Here is a 15,689-nt window from a genome sequence, read left to right on the forward strand (position 1 = left end):
GACGACCGGTCAATCGACTACCTCACCGAGGTCATCAACGAGGCATGGAAGAGCGGCGAGGTCCCCGACCCGTGGAAGGTCGCACGCACCGTGCTCATTCCTAAGCCGGGGAGGTCACCCAACTTGGACAACATGCGCCCCATTTCGCTCACATCCTGCGTGGGAAAGGTAGCCGAGCATGTGGTCCTCAATAGGTTGACTCGGTACCTGGAAGACAATGGGATCTACCCGTACACTATGATTGGTTTTCGGGCCAAGCTTTCGACGCAAGACGCTATGAAGCTGCTCAAGCACCAAGTCATCGACTGCAACACTCGAGACATGCGGGCCATTCTCGGCCTCGACTTAGAGAAAGCCTTCGACAATGTTACTCACTCTTTCGTGTTGCGGTCGATTGCTGAGCTCGGCCTTGGAGTCAGATTCTACAAATATATCAAATCGTTCTTGACCCGTAGGAGAGCCACCCTCAGTGTGGGAGACCTTGTCTCCGAGGAGATAGAGCTGGGATCGCGCGGCACGCCACAAGGGTCAGTGATATCGCCCACCCTGTTCAATCTTGTCATGATCGGGTTGTCCAAGAGGCTCTCATGTATCGAAGGCGTTAACCACACAATTTACGCGGACGATATTACCATTTGTTGCACAGGTGGCAGCGATGGGCAAGTTGAGCGCTCCCTGCAGGAGGCCATAGACACCACGGAAGATTACCTCCGTCCCACAGGCCTGAGGTGTTCCCCAAGCAAGTCTGAGCTCCTCCTTTACCAACCCACTAGGCGAGGGCCCAAGCCCAAAAACTGGCAGCCGATCTCGAAGAGTGATATCAAGCTCTACACCGGAGATGGCAGCGTAATGCCCAGAGTCGACTCCATTCGGGTCCTCGGCATGACCATCGAGTCCAATGGTTCCAACGGCAAGACTATACTCAAGCTCGCCGCCAAGACGGATAATGCGGTTCGGCTGGTTCGGCGGGTGGCCAACCGTTACCAAGGCCTCAAGGAAGACAACCTAATCCGCCTGGTCAATGCATTTGTGCTCTGCCACTTTTCATATGTCGCAGCCATGCACAATTGGCAAGCGAGCGTGACAAGATCAACGTCTTGCTCAGAAAGATTACCAAGCGGGCCCTTGGTATCCCGATCAGGACGCGCACCGAGCGCCTGCTCCAGCTCGGAGTACACAATACGTTGGAGGAGATTGCCGAAGCGCAGGAGCGGGCCCAGCTCGCGCGCCTTTCGAGCTCCCAGACCGGCAGACATATACTCCGAGAGCTCGGTCACTCTCCGGCTGAAGTGGACGAGAAGATGAGACAGGTGCCCCGTGAGATTCGCGACCTCATCACCATGGCACCGATACCGAGGAATGTCCATCCCGAGCACAATCGTGGTAGGCGACGGGCTAGAGCTGCCACTCTTCTCAAGCAGATTCACAGTGAGGAGCACGGCGTCAGCTTTGTCGACGCGGCAGCGTACCGTGGGAGCCGCGCCTTCTCCGCAGTCGTCGTCGACTCCAAATAACAAATCACCAACTGCGCATCGGTTCACACTGACGATCCGACGATTGCCGAGCAAGTGGCCATCGCCCTGGCCATCCTGGAAGGTGAAAGGGAGGTCATCTATAGTGACTCTAGGTCAGCTATTCGCGCTTTCGAGCGCGGTGTAATCTCCAAAAAAGCCCTGCGCGTGCTCCAAAGTGGTGGCCGCGACGGCATCAAGCACCACGTACTGATTTGGTTTCCTGCACATGTTGGACAGGTCCAAGGCGCTCCCCCCAACCTCAACGAGTCTGCCCACGAGGCCGCGCGCGCACTAACCGACCGCGCGGGTTCCGGGCAACGATTCGGGGCCAACGGGGTGTCGGAAAACAGGGACGCGCCTGCCACGTACAACGAAGTAACAAAATATTTTTACCTCGCGCGGAGACTATATCCACTCCCTCATCCAAATCTTAATAGGCCACAGGCCCTTACGCTCAGACTACTGCAAACCGACACGTACCCTAACCTGAAATCCCTTCACGCTATATATCCTGACGTGTTTCCAAATGACGCTTGCCCCGCATGTGGGGATGTATCCACGCTGGCGCACATGCTCTGGGAGTGCAAGGCAATGTACACTAACCCCAACACTACATCGGTCAGGTGGGAGGCGGCCCTACGCAGCTCCCTCCTGGCCGACCAACTTTGGGCCGTCCAGCAGGCCCGCGGAGCGGCCGATAGGCTTGGCCTAACGGTCCCGACGTGGGAGTCGCCCGCTGCGCGCTGACGCGCGCCTTGCAGGACCTCAATAAAGTTTCGCAACCAACGGCCATGATGCTGTTTGAAATGTACAGTGACCCCAAAAACAAATGCTACCTACTGTTGCTGGACTGCGTTTTAGCAAAAGTTCAGCGTGTGAACAAATGCTATCAAGCGGAAAAACAAGATCCGATGAAATAGACCATATGCGAAATTGCTTTGTGCTCTGGCAACACTGTGCAGGGGTGTTGCTCTGGCAACACCCCTGCACAGTGTTGCACAGTGTCTGGCGGCGGGGTGTTGCTCTGGCAACACCCCGCCGCCATTTTAATGTGGGCGAGCGGTCGACGGAAACGCGTTCGCTAGTACGGCCGTACGACTTCTGAACACCCGCTTCACTGCGCTGAGCTACTGCGATGGCCACAGCAAGACGTTTCCCAGTGCCCGAACATGTGATGTGGACAAACTGTTTAGAAAACTTGCCGCATATATCGAACGACACTGTAGCGGACCTAATAAACCAGGCGCCGACGTCATCTAAGCAGCAAACAAAATCTTATGCCTTCGCCGTGGAAGCGTACACCTTGCCGTCGTCGGTTGTGACCAACGCCTGTGACACAAGGTACGTAAGCGACGTTTTGTGTAACCTTCTGAAAGCATGCAGTGCTTTTCCTTTTGGAGCAACGTACAAATAGTGCCGCCGATGTTAACGTCGTGCGGGCGTTCTCGGCGAGGTCGGTCATGTCACTGCGTGTTTCTTTCACTACGCGTGCTCACGTGCTTGGATAACTTGTCATTATGGCTTGGCAAGAGGAGGCTATGGTTTGGCGTTTATTTTTAGCAGGTCCGATCAGCAGGCGTGGTCGCGCAGGAACTTCGCAGCTGTTCCGGTGGTGCAGTGTGCATGCCTTGAAGGACATCGCTCGTACTATGAAAACAGTTTTTTGCGCAAACAAATTTCGCGTCCGCACGTATGCATTACTGGTCTAATATTAATAAGCTGCCTTTACGAGTGCGCATGCTGCTTTGTATAAAACATGACGTACGCTAGTTTGTTCACTAAACATTTAGACTAAACGGGTCTACAAGGACAGCTAGAAAGAACGGAACTGATCCACCGCAAGTGTCAACGTAAGTTAACAGTGGGACTCCTTAAAAACCTGATTCATTCGGTGCATGTTGGTTTGGAGATTTTTCAGCAGCATTGGCATGTGGTTTTCCAACTCGTCAATAAAAAGCAGTGTTTTTTTATGTTCCACTAGAGGTTGTTCACATCGAAGCACTTCATGCAGGTTTTGTATTATTGCACTGTAACGTCAGCTGCGCAGGGGTTTTCCCGAATGACATAGTCATTACTTTGTGGAGAGTAGGTTGCATAACCTTGTTGCTTTGCATAAAGCTGTCATGGCAAGTGCCACGACAGCTTTATTCGTACTTGTGATATGGCACTCGGTAAAAAAATGACAAACTTGACTGTGTGCAGCTTACAAAGTTCTTTTTTTTTGTTGTTGTTGTTGCTCTTACAGTCTCGGGATTGTCTATGCACGTGCCACGTGCTACCGAAGCCAGAAGAAGAATGGGCGGCCGTACAAAGTCAGCTTGGCTTTGAAAAGCGACAGTGGAGCAGTGGCAGATTCTACTTGTGAGTGCCCTGCTGGGGCTGGTGGTGCCTGCAGCCACATTCTTGCGGCTCTGCGCCTCCTTGTTCTGCTGAAGCAGAAGGGCTTCAAAGAGGCACCACCAGAGCTTTCATGCACCGAGTTGCCGCAGCAATGGAGGCGCCCCCGACGACAAGGCATCAGGCCTATGGCCGTGCAGAACGTGGACTGGCGGAGTCCACGTGAGGGTGGCATGGGCATGCCAATGCCCGTGCGACTTTTTGATGCGCGGGCTGAGGAGCAAAAGGAGCAGCAACACCTTGGAGCGATCCATAGCCTGGGAGAGGACCTCCAGAGCCTCGGGACCTTCGACTTTGCTGCCATTCTCCTTGCTGCTGGGGGGCCGTCAGTGGACACAAAGCTTGGGCCTGCGCCTGCGGGGTCTGCACTGTCGTACCAGCAGGCAAAACTCCCTGCAGGCTTCACTACGTGGATGCACCCAGCATTTCGCAAGGGGCAGCCACCGTGACACCAGTGCCAGCTTTGACTCTGTTTAGTGACGGAGCCTCACAGCCACCCTTGCCCGGCAGATTCACGGCTGAAGAATGGAGGGTGTTGACTGTAAGTGCAGTATAGAAAAGATACTTCTCTCTGCACTGGTGGTGTGTGTTCCATTCATGCTTTTAACTGATTAGGTGGACCTAGATGTAGGGCACATGCAGCCTAGAAATATTCTTATGCAGTCCTCTGTAAAAAGAGAAAGCGAGAAAATTATGAATGCCCTATTTGCTTCCACCAAATGTTACAAATGCCAAGACAATGGCCCCAGTGATGATAGTGGTTAAGCAATTTTAAACTACAGGCAAACCCAGCACTAATGCTGTGCTTTATTTTATCAGTGCAGATCATTGCTTTATGTTCTACGCTTTGAAGGATGTTAAGCTGTGTGGTTATTAAACAGTCTCACTCATATGTGCTTCTACAGGCTAACATTTGCTATTTGCTAGCTTTACCACCCAATATCCGTATTTTGATTCATTTCAATGCATCAGTGTAATGTAAACCAAGACTTACACTTAATCGAACTTGGGGCCACTGTCGATTGCATGTCCTCTGATTTTGTCAAACCTGCATTATAACAATAGAGTTTTAGAATAGGGATGACCGGGCGCTAACGCTGCGACGGCAGGTGGTGGAGCCCGACTCAGGTGCGCATTCATTCTGTGGTGCAAACACCGATGCCTCGGTTGGGGTGTGTGCCACTCTCAAGCCCAAATCTCTAGCTACTTTTGCGAGGACGACAAACACCCCGTTTTTTTTTTTTTATGTGCGCGGTCACCATCCACTGCATATGCCATTTTAAACATGAGGGGACACACGTGTGGACTTCTTTTTATTGTATTGAGCTTTGAAAACATTTGCAGCCTCATGAGCTTCTATATCCAAATGCAAAAAATATATGGAACCCTAGCTATCTAAGCTTTGCTTAAAAAACCGGGAACTGTGCTCCTCTCTTGCCTGTTCTTATTAAAAAGCACAATTTCATTGCTGCTGCTGTTCTGCCATTCATGCCATTGACTCTCCTAAAAGTGGTTCCTAAATCTGTCTTTTGATGACTGGCTATTAATCTTAGTGCAGCACGGTACCGAAAACAAACATTGGCATACCAGCTAGGCTGGAGGAAAGCTGATTGGGTCTTGCTAGTAGTCAAAGTACAGTGTATGCAAGCTCTGAGCCGTTAAAAGTTTCTAGCGCTTTCTCATGCTATATTTACTTCCACATTGTGCAGGAGATCCAGCTGTCACAAGAAGAAGCTCGGGACCTCGAGCTGAACTCAAGGCAGCAGCGGCTCAGTGAACGCTGGCGACAGGCACGGGCCAATCGACTGACAGCGTCAACTTCCGGCCACGTCGTCAGGCGGCAGGCATGGACGGAGAAGGGCCTCCGTAACCTCATTGAGCCGAAGGACCTCACGCACGTCCGTCCGGTGCAATATGGCATAAGGAATGAGAACATGGCCAAAGATAGGTATATAGCTGTCATGAACAGCTACGGGCACAATGTGTCAGTGCAGCATTGCGGCCTTGTGGTAGACCCTGTGTGCCCTTGGTTGGGTGCAACACCAGACGGACTCGTGTACGACCCGGAAGAACTTTCATATGGTGTGTTGGAGGTCAAGTGCCCCCATTCTCTGAAAGACTCTGAGCCAGAGGAAGCGAAGAAAAGAAAGTTTTCCTTGGTGTTCGGGGAAAATGGTGAACTGCAGCTGGACAGAGACCATGAGTATTATGCTCAGGTGCTTGGGCAGATGGCCCTCACTGGCTGCTTGTGGGGCGATTTTGTCGTGTGTTCGGAAAAGTGGATTGGCATTGAGCGCATTTGGTTCGACAGGAACGAGTGGGAGGATATGCGCAAAAAGCTTGATGCCTTCTTCTTTGAGCAAATGCTGCCCCATCTTGCCAGGCGGTAATCAGTGAAGCTTCCAGATTTCGGCTGATTAGTGCGCCAAAGCTACACCTAACCTATGAGGCGTGCACAATACCTGCACACCCTAGCCAAGAGGTAACTCGGTGCTACCTCCGTGCCAGAGGATTTTTCAATACTAAAAAAATAACGCTCCGAGCTTTACTTGCCATTTGGGCATCTGGGCAATACTGTGCCCTGTAATGGATGGTTGCAAATTGTCTTGGCTGCCTGGGCATCTTAACGTGCACCAAAATCTCAACGCAGAGAAGGCAACACAACATAATACCTTGAGACAAAAAATTTTCCTTTTGCGGACATGTGGAAATAAAAACATTGGCTGCTTTATTGTGAACCAAACATACACAGGCTGATTTTGTGCAAGAATTTTTTCAGATTCACTTTTTTCACTAGACTTCACATTGCCACAGCACAAGTTGTGGAGACCACAATAAGGAAATGAAAAATCTCATGCATCATATTTTGGGTAAAGATAAAAGATTGCATGCCATACCTATTATTATTAGACTCCCATCCAAGGTTTTTTGAGCAGTGTTTAATGAATCTTAGCACATACTTGCAGCATCCAGTTGCTTGTATTCATACAGAACTTAGTGAGCCCTTAAAAGTTTTGGATACGTCTAAGAGAATATAGATATTGTACGTGAGCTCACACTCGCTCGATTTAATCTTGAATAATTTAAAATCTCGCCGATGAAAGTTCAGAAAAACACCATTTTTCAGGCATAGTGATGCTTTGTAACGCATCAGTTTGAGTGATATTGCAGGAAGAGACGCAAACACAACGTAGCAGTTTTCTTAACCACATGCTACAGAGTCACAAGGGACATGTACTTTTGTGTTCCTGCACTTTTTTTTTTTTGAAATAGAGAAATACTCCGCACGCAGCGAGTGCGCCTTTCAAGCCATTCAAGGTGGACAGCTCCACATGTTTTAACATGTGATACACAGCGATACACAGAAGTGCTACGGCCTCAAAAAAAGCAAAAAAGGCAACGAAACATGCCTAAAGGGGGGGGGGGGGGGAGAAAAGCTATGATTGTGGGCCACATTGCAATGCCGCGAATTAAATTCTTATCTCATCCAAATAAGTTATAATGTACATGCTAGCACCACTCAATCCCTTTGTGAGCATTGTTTTGGACTAGATTACTTAAAATTTAGTCTGTGGTAACCAAAAGCACGTCATGACTGGACACAACCACATCTTCTGCCATTGAGCTGCACATGGACAAAACAAAACCAGTTTATAGTCAATCTTTGCAAGATTTGTTACAATGAGAGTCAACTTGAGGTAGGTTAACAAACACAACACAGTATATGAACAATAAGGAAGGATTACAAATGAGCGAAGAAATAATAATAGAGCTTGACAAAGTACTGCTGTGAATCCAGGTTCGGGAGCCTTTTGGTAGCGTGAATGGTGTCCGGAGATGACCAGGAAAAAAAATTGCACAAGTATTTACACGGTGAGTACAAGTTTGGTGGTTACGTCTTTGAACGAATCACACAGTGAGCAACAACTTAACAGCGCACAACATTGCCTTCTTGCTCAAGGCTTTTTGTTCGCGCACGTGGCGCCCCTGAGTGCTCAAGTCACACAGCTGCAGATTACCAGTTTCACAGTCCGTGCTGTCATCTCCCTTTTGATCCTGCAGTCATCCTCCATTCGTGGGCTCGTTTCCTGGCCGGAGCAGCCGCTTTTCGGACTGAGGCGGAAAGTGAAATTGCCTGCGTGTTTGAGATTTCAGTGCACGTTAAAGACCCCCAGGTGATCAGAATTACTCCGGAGCCCTCCACTACGGCGCGCTTCATCCCATGTGTAGCGTCGGCACGTTACACCTCACAACCAGTCAATCATCAGTCGTCGGTGCATTAAAACGTGCCAAGTGCTGTGTGTTCTTTTAGATGCGGAGCGTAACTGCGAATGCATCTTAGGCTTGGGCTCTGTCCCTCCATAGTCCTTCGTCCGCACGCCACCTGCGCATGCGCCCAGGAAGACGCCGGCAACACTGTCGCTCCAGGAGCCATCTCAATGGTCGGGGCTCGTGCCGGCCCAGGAGGACACCAGCAACACTGTCGCTTCAGAGCTTTTAAAGTGGAAGCGGGCTCGTCTCGTGAAAGCAAGTGCGTGCGCTGAAAAAAAAGAAAAGAAAAGAAAAAAAAAACTCTTGCACTTCATTGGTGCATTGCAAAAATATATACTTTGTGATAAGTCGCAAAGTGCTGTTCAGATGGAGCCCCGTTACGCTCCGCACCCTTCGCAGGAATCCCCTCGTGGGAAAGGGGGTAATTTTTTAGCTTGCCACATCTAAGGCTCTTGTTGCGGTTTGCCACTTGACTGTTGTATGAGAGAAGACTGGAAGTTGCTCAGGATTGCCGTCACAGTCCAAATTTGGTTAATCAGTGGAGCCAAGGTTAACGGTATGGGTCTATCAAAAATGTGGAATGCCTTTATCCGCTGTATCCACCGCTCCACGTGTATCCGCAAAGCAGCAATCTCCTTTGTAGATTTCACTTCCTCAGGTGAGAATGTGCCACCCTTCAGGAACGGCGGCAGGTTCAATTTCACTCCCTTCTTTTCCAAGAGATCTTCGATGCGAAAGCCCTTATCTGCCATTACAGCATCTTCGTCGTCAAACTTCAAGTCTAAAAAACCACTCCTAATCACACACTCTCTGTCTGAGCTGGATCCTGTGAAAAGCTCTGACACAAAGGCGACAAGGCCATTAGGCAGGACGCCGATGAGTCCCTTGAATGTGTTGCTCGACTTGTATGGGGAGTACGTTGTAGACTGTAGGGACAAGGACGATGGCACCTCGCACTGTATTTCCGTGGCGTCCAGGATTACTCGAGTCGATGAATACTTTTCCTTAAACTCGGGTGGCATTGTAGCATCTACAATTCTTCTAGGAGCCCACAGAGGTAACAGGCCTAGTTTGGCATACAGGAAGTTAATCCACGATGTGCATATTCGGGACACAGTTGACTGGGCAATGCAGAACCTGTGAGCCAAATCATCTTCAAACAGGCCGAGGCGCAGTCGGACTAGCACCAAAAACAGCTCATTTTCCGTGCTTAGTTTTCTCTTCCGCCCTCGCGATGATCTGGGTTCACTGCTTTCTGTACGTTCTGAACGTAGAACGTTGCACCCATCATCACCGGGGTTCAAGTAGACCAGAAGTTTTTTGAAATGGTTGTAGCTTGGCAGCCCAGTGTAAAATAGCATGTCTTCGTCGCAGTCCTTGAACCGTTCCACTGTGAAGGGAGCCGTTCGTTCTCTTTCAGCAGCAAGTTGGCAACTCAAGGACGCCTTTTCGAAGCCCAATTGCCCGATGATTCCTTTTGCAGCAACAAGCTGCTCCTTGATTTGGCAAAGCTCGTCTCGGAGCCGTGCGATTTCGTTGTTTTTCTGTTTTATCGTTTCGGCCAAACGTGCATTTTCACCTTCAAGTGAGCTGTTGAGCCTAGTGGGTTCCTCTAGACCTACCGGTGCTGCCTTCACTTCATCTGGGCTATGCATAAGCTCATCGCCTAGCACTCCTGGGCCTAGAACCGGGTTTTGGCTTCTTACTTGTGGTGAAGCACGTGGCTTTGGGGACTTCCGTTCTTTCTTTTCCTTGGAAAAAGCAAGAACTGACGGAACTGCCGAGTCCCGAAGGAGGCTGCGGCCACTCGCAACGCTAGGTATAAAGTCCGATGACCTAAAATGCTTCGAGCAGACCTTCGTTGACTTGCCGACTTGAAATTCCGGGCCTTCATCCCTCTTGATCGCAACAATCCACTTCTTGTATATCATTGCATCTTTCGGAAAGCGGTGGAAGGATACCTACAAGATATAAGCAAACAAACATTCAGTGCGACGTCATGAGCTAGGTTTCTTTTAGCTGTTTGATTGTTGTTTACAAACACAGGCACTATCACAAATTCATCTCACAAAGAATAGAGGTCACACTAATACGTGCATTGCAGGACTAATGATGCACTTGTAATGTGACCCACCCCCCTCAGTTTTTTCTACGCACACTCCCCTTTTCTAGCAGCCTTTCCTAGATTTGGCCCTTCACAGCAAGCCTTAAGAGGCATTAGTCACTTGTGGACACTGGGGGGAATTTAAATCAGTTATTTTTTATCTCCAGGTAGCTTCAAAGGTTTCTATGATCTGCGAGTCTAAGGCAGCCAAAAGGCAGAATCCCGTACAACTAAGTTATGGCTGCCTCCACAGCTGTATGTTTGATAATGCAACATGAAACATTTTTCAGGTGAGGTGAGTTGCAACACAACCAAACAGCTGCAACACAACTGAGCCGAAGAGACTAAAATGCAGAGAATGAATCCCGTCTCACGAATAAATGGACCTGCCGCGCTCTGAACTGATGCAGAACGTCATTCAGTCAAGCCCTGGCGATACTCATGGTGCCAGTTTTCCAAACCTACGGCAGCGCGCCCCGCTATCTTTTCGATTTTATTTCGTTGGTAAAGGAATATCGGTGAGAGAGGACCGAATGGAAAAGTTGCGTCCGCGCACGTTGGGGGAACTGAAGTTAAGCGCCTGAGCAGATACTTTTCTGTTCGAAAGTGGGCATAGCCCTCATCTTCCGAATGACAGTTTTATTGCTGCGCGGTGACCGTACCTGGGGACACAACGGAGCCTGAACGCGGACAAGCAACCGAGTTGCCTTTCTAGGATGCGTGTACGGCATGTTACTCGAAGTAGCGGAAGCTCTACACGTCTCTGTGCGCAATCACCTTCAAAAATAACATTTATACGTCGTCTACCTACATGGTGTAATCTCATCACAAAACAGCCCGTCCTAACAATTCGGTTCTATCACACTAGTTACCCCAACAGCAGCGGCGCACTCTCCACTCGACTGCAGAGAATCACCGGGGCTCTTCGATTTACCATCTCGGACTCGCCGCGGGTAGTCCGAGGATTCCCCGAAGCCATAGGGAAATTCGAATGCCGGACAGCTTCTCGGCGAGTCCGAGACGGTAAATCGAAGAGCACCACTGTCGTGGAGAGGGCCGACGTAGTGAAAACACCTAGCCGCAAAGCTGACAAACCTATAAAAACACGGCCTGTCTGAGTAACACAGAAAAATGGTTAGTCCTGCATTGCTCTCGTGCAGCCCGTGCACCGCGGAGATTCATGCAACCTAGAATGTGCCCATAAAGCTTCTGCACGCCATACCCTGTTTTGCGTTTAAATGATCGCTGCAAAAACGTAATTCATGCCACATACCTTGCTCCCATCGCTGTCTGTGACTCCGCGCTGCTTGCACAGCGGTACACAGCAGTGTACTGGCATTTCGCCAGCAAAAAAAAATCTGACTGCGACAGTCGAAGCGTCGAAGCGCGTACGTTCCGTGGTACGCTCGCATGCGGGTCGCCCGTGCGTAGTGGTCGAGCCTCGCCAGCATCAAAATGGCGGATAGGGTACCTGCTGCGTTCACTAGATGGCGCTGTTAATTTTGCATATTGCCTATTGTTCGAGGATCTCATGCTCCTTGTCAAATCTACCGCCGCAAAAGTATCTCTGCCAACTTCCCGATACGATGTGTTAACTGTCAATATCAACGAGTATCTCGACCCGAATCCGTACTTCGGTCACCGGTTCGAAACAGCACTCCGAGACGCATGCTTGCCACGTGATGATGAAAATGAGCTGCGTCTTCGCGCCCGACGTTTCATTGTGGAACTTTTCAACCAGCTGCGTCAGCGGCTTCCAGAGAACATTCAGTGCTTGCAAAAAGCTTCTCTGCTCTCTGTAGAGCACGCACTGAAAGCAACACAGGAGCCAATTACGGAATTGGCGGCACAGTTTCTCTCCGTGGAAGCCATGTCCGCTTGCGAAACGCAGTGGAGGAATTTGCGGCACGTGAAATGGTGCTGTACGGATACAACCAATGGTTTCTGGGCCGAAGTTGGTTCCTACAGGGACGCGCATGGTGACAACCCCTTTGCCGAGCTGGATACACTCGCCATGACAGTGCTTTCGTTGCCTTTCTCAAACGCTGGAGTAGAAAGATGCTTCAGCGATATGAGCATCGTGAAGAGCAAGCGTCGTAATAGGTTGAACCTTTACACACTGAATGCGCTGCTAACTGTAAGGAACGGGCTTCGGAGGCATAAAAAAAAATGCCATGAATATAGCTTGCCGAGTGATGTGGTGGCTAAAATCCGTACGATGGCATCGTACTCAACGGCAGAGGACGATACTCTGCAAGCTGCAGACATTATCGAAGAACTGTGTGTACAGCAGGACTGATTGTGTGTACTATCATTGATTATAATCGTTTTGCCCTACGCCTTCTGCTGGAATTGCTAAAAGATGGTTCTGTTTTCATTCGCCAATGTGGATGATTGTTCTTTTAGAAGTGCGCTGAAATCTCTTTTGTACATTATGTGCATAAAATGCTATTTTGGATTGTTTCGTTCGTTTTGTGCTCATTTGCGTTCATAATTTTGTGTTCATCTGTCTGGCCGTGCACGTGCTACTGCATATGGCAACAAAAAAAAACAATATAGAAATGCTTCGTGTAAGGCTATAAAAAACAGGCACTGAAAATTCTATACTTGATTAAAGAAGTTCTTTGTAACGAAGCAATTTTTGTTTCTTTTATTTTTTACAGTTGTATATCGAACAGAATTTCAGTTTCGATTAGGCCTTTGGTTACGCCCATTAATTTCATTTTTAACAGGTTTACAGAGCATTGATGCATTCGGAGCTCGTCGTTTCTGAGCGGGCAAGCCTTTACGCATTGCGAAAACTACGCCAGCCATAAATTATTGCAGTTTAACTATAGAAGCACATTTATTATTCGTGCATACATGTTCTGCGTAGTTGCCTCCAAGACAACATAACTTGAGAGCTGCGTTTCATCTTTTCAGATCAAACAGCTGTCAATGAATGCTTTGTACACTCAGAATGTGTTAAAGAAGCGCTTTAAAAATATTTAGCTACCTTTAGGCCTTGTTGGATTTTTTGGCTACTTCTAGCTACTTTCACGTTGCCATCTAGATATTTTTGCTGGCCGACATTTGGCAACACTGGGGACGCGTGAAGCTACGAGAGTCTCTGTTGTTTACTTTGCGCGCGCTTCATGCTGCTGCTGTTAATTCTGCGTAGTTTGTATTTTTTACACGTGATATCTTTAGTAGCAGTAGTACAAATATAGGCTGAACGTTTTTGTAAGCAGGTATGGCGAAGGTCAGGGTAAAAAGACGGCTGAAACGAAAGTTCATTGGCAATCGACACACTGTGAATGCTCCAACCGTCGGCCATGTGGACGGGGATGTATCGGCGAGTGCTGCGAAGCTTGCGAACTTGGACGACAACTGTGAAGTGCCGATGCCAGACCCTTTACTGCAGGGTAATAGGATTATTGACATGGAGATCCTTTCATCTGTTTTTGCAATGCTCGCCTGCCCGGAATGCAAGAACACCTCGCTGAGCCTGGAGGAGTGCTCCCAGCATGGAATATCCTTCTCATATGCTGTTGTGTGTGGTGCATGTGCATATGTACACTCATTTGAATCATCAAAGAAGACAGGAAGTTCTATTGAGAACAACCTGCGTCTGGTATACGCAATGCGTCAGCTAGGCAAGGGGAATTCTAGAGCTGTGACACTGGCGAAAGTTATGAACATGCCGCCCCCGCCTTGGCATTCTGCCTACCAAAAGATATCTGCAAAGCTTTGTAAAGCTTCGGAGAATGTTGCATCTAAATCAATGATGAATGCCGCTACTGAAGTGCGTTGTGTTGTGCGAAGTACTGAATGTGGTGTGTCAGGTGACGGTACGTGGCAAAGGCGAGGGCATTCCTCATTGAATGGCTGCGTGTCTTTGATATCGATTGATACTGGGAAAATTATTGATGTAGAAGGCATGTCAAGCAATTGCAGGGCATGTCATTCGTAAAGCAAGTTGAGCCCCACAAGTGCTGAATTTCTGGAGTGGAAGGCAAACCATACTCAGTGCCAAGCCAACTATACCGGCAGTGCTGGTGGTATGGAGGCAGTAGGGCTCTACCGTATGTTTGAGCGTGCAGAAAGAAGTCGTGGTTTGAAATATGTAGACTTCTATAAAGATGGCGACTCCAAGAGCCATGCGGCCATAAAGGACATATATGGGCCAAATAGTGTGCGCAAACTTGAGTGTATCGGGCACGTGCAGAAGCGTGTAGGATGCCGCCTACGAAAGCTCAAAAAGACTGTTTGCGGACTTGGAGGGAAAGGAAAATTAACAGAAGTTCTAATTGACAGGCTGCAGAACTATTATAGTATTGCCATCAGAACAAATGTGGGAGACTTGCAGGCAATGAAGAAAGCCACATTAGCGAGCCTGTTCCATTGCAGTTCCACAGAAGAAACTCCAAGGCATGGTCTGTGCCCTCTTGGCCCTGAGAGTTGGTGCGGTTTTAACCGACGGAACGCACTGGGAAGTGGATAGATACTTAACAAAGTGAAGCCTGAGTACGCTGGTTTCGCGTCTGGAACGTCCGCGTCTGGATCGGAGATCAGCTCAACGTCGAGCGGCAGGATCCTTGTAGCTAAGATTTGGTTTGCTTTTCATTCCTCATATTTCTTGTTAGTTTCTCTCAACTGAAACGTTGTTGCAGCCCTTTGGAGGTCAGGAGAGTCAGAATATTCTGATGTCTTTCTCATCACCCGGCCAAGGGCACTCCCCTTGGCTGGCCTCACTACCGGTCAAGGATTGGCCGCTCGATACCTTGCTACGCAGTGGAGATAGCTACGTCCCTGTGGCTCTGGTTCCTACAAATGGGGGTTTCATTCCAATGAAGAATCCGAAGGTAATACAAGTGGAGCTTCAGAAAGCCTCGTCGCTTTTCCAGAAGATTACGGAGGTCCGCCAGTTCGGCCGAGAGAGTATCCTGTGCTGCTCTGCAGACCAGGATTGCGTCTGAGAGCTTCTGAATTGCTCTGAATTTGCTGCACAGCCGGTGAGCTCGTTTATTCCAGCTCATCTTGCATGTACGAAGGGCGTAGTCCGTGGGGTCGATACGAGTCTGACACCTCAAGAAATTCTTGACTTATTTGCTGTAGCTGGGGCAGTTTCAATCTATTGATGCACCCGAACGACTGATAAAACAAAATCGCCTACTGAATCAGTTCGCCTACTTTTGCAGGAAGAGTTAGGCCAACAGAAATTGAGGCATGGCCACTAATCTACAAAGTAGAACCACTTTCACCGAAACCTTTGCAGTGCTCAAAATGTTGGCGATTCGGCCACAGCATGAAAGGATGCAGATCACAGGCTAGATGTCGTCTGTGCGGAGAGAGTCATGACAGCTGCGATTGCAAATCCGATGACCAGAAGTGCTGCTTGTGTAATGGAGCGCACCCTGCAG

General features: G+C 49.0%; 1 protein-coding gene, 1 long non-coding RNA gene and 1 pseudogene across 2 annotated transcripts in view; 1 reads left to right on the forward strand and 2 right to left on the reverse strand.

The window, feature by feature from the left end:
- Window positions 1-15,689, reverse strand: part of LOC142796311 (uncharacterized) — a 161,603-nt gene that overhangs the window by 95,956 nt on the left and 49,958 nt on the right. The window lies entirely within an intron of this gene.
- On the forward strand, window positions 2,558-6,654 carry LOC142796310 (uncharacterized; annotated as a pseudogene).
- Window positions 8,484-9,636, reverse strand: LOC142785207 (uncharacterized). Its single transcript, XM_075883657.1, has one exon. The coding sequence runs from the start codon at window positions 9,542-9,544 to the stop codon at window positions 8,627-8,629; it is 918 nt and encodes a 305-aa protein (XP_075739772.1). The 5' UTR covers window positions 9,545-9,636; the 3' UTR covers window positions 8,484-8,626.

This window comes from Rhipicephalus microplus, chromosome 2, assembly GCF_043290135.1.
Source record: "Rhipicephalus microplus isolate Deutch F79 chromosome 2, USDA_Rmic, whole genome shotgun sequence".
Taxonomy (NCBI): domain Eukaryota; kingdom Metazoa; phylum Arthropoda; class Arachnida; order Ixodida; family Ixodidae; genus Rhipicephalus; species Rhipicephalus microplus.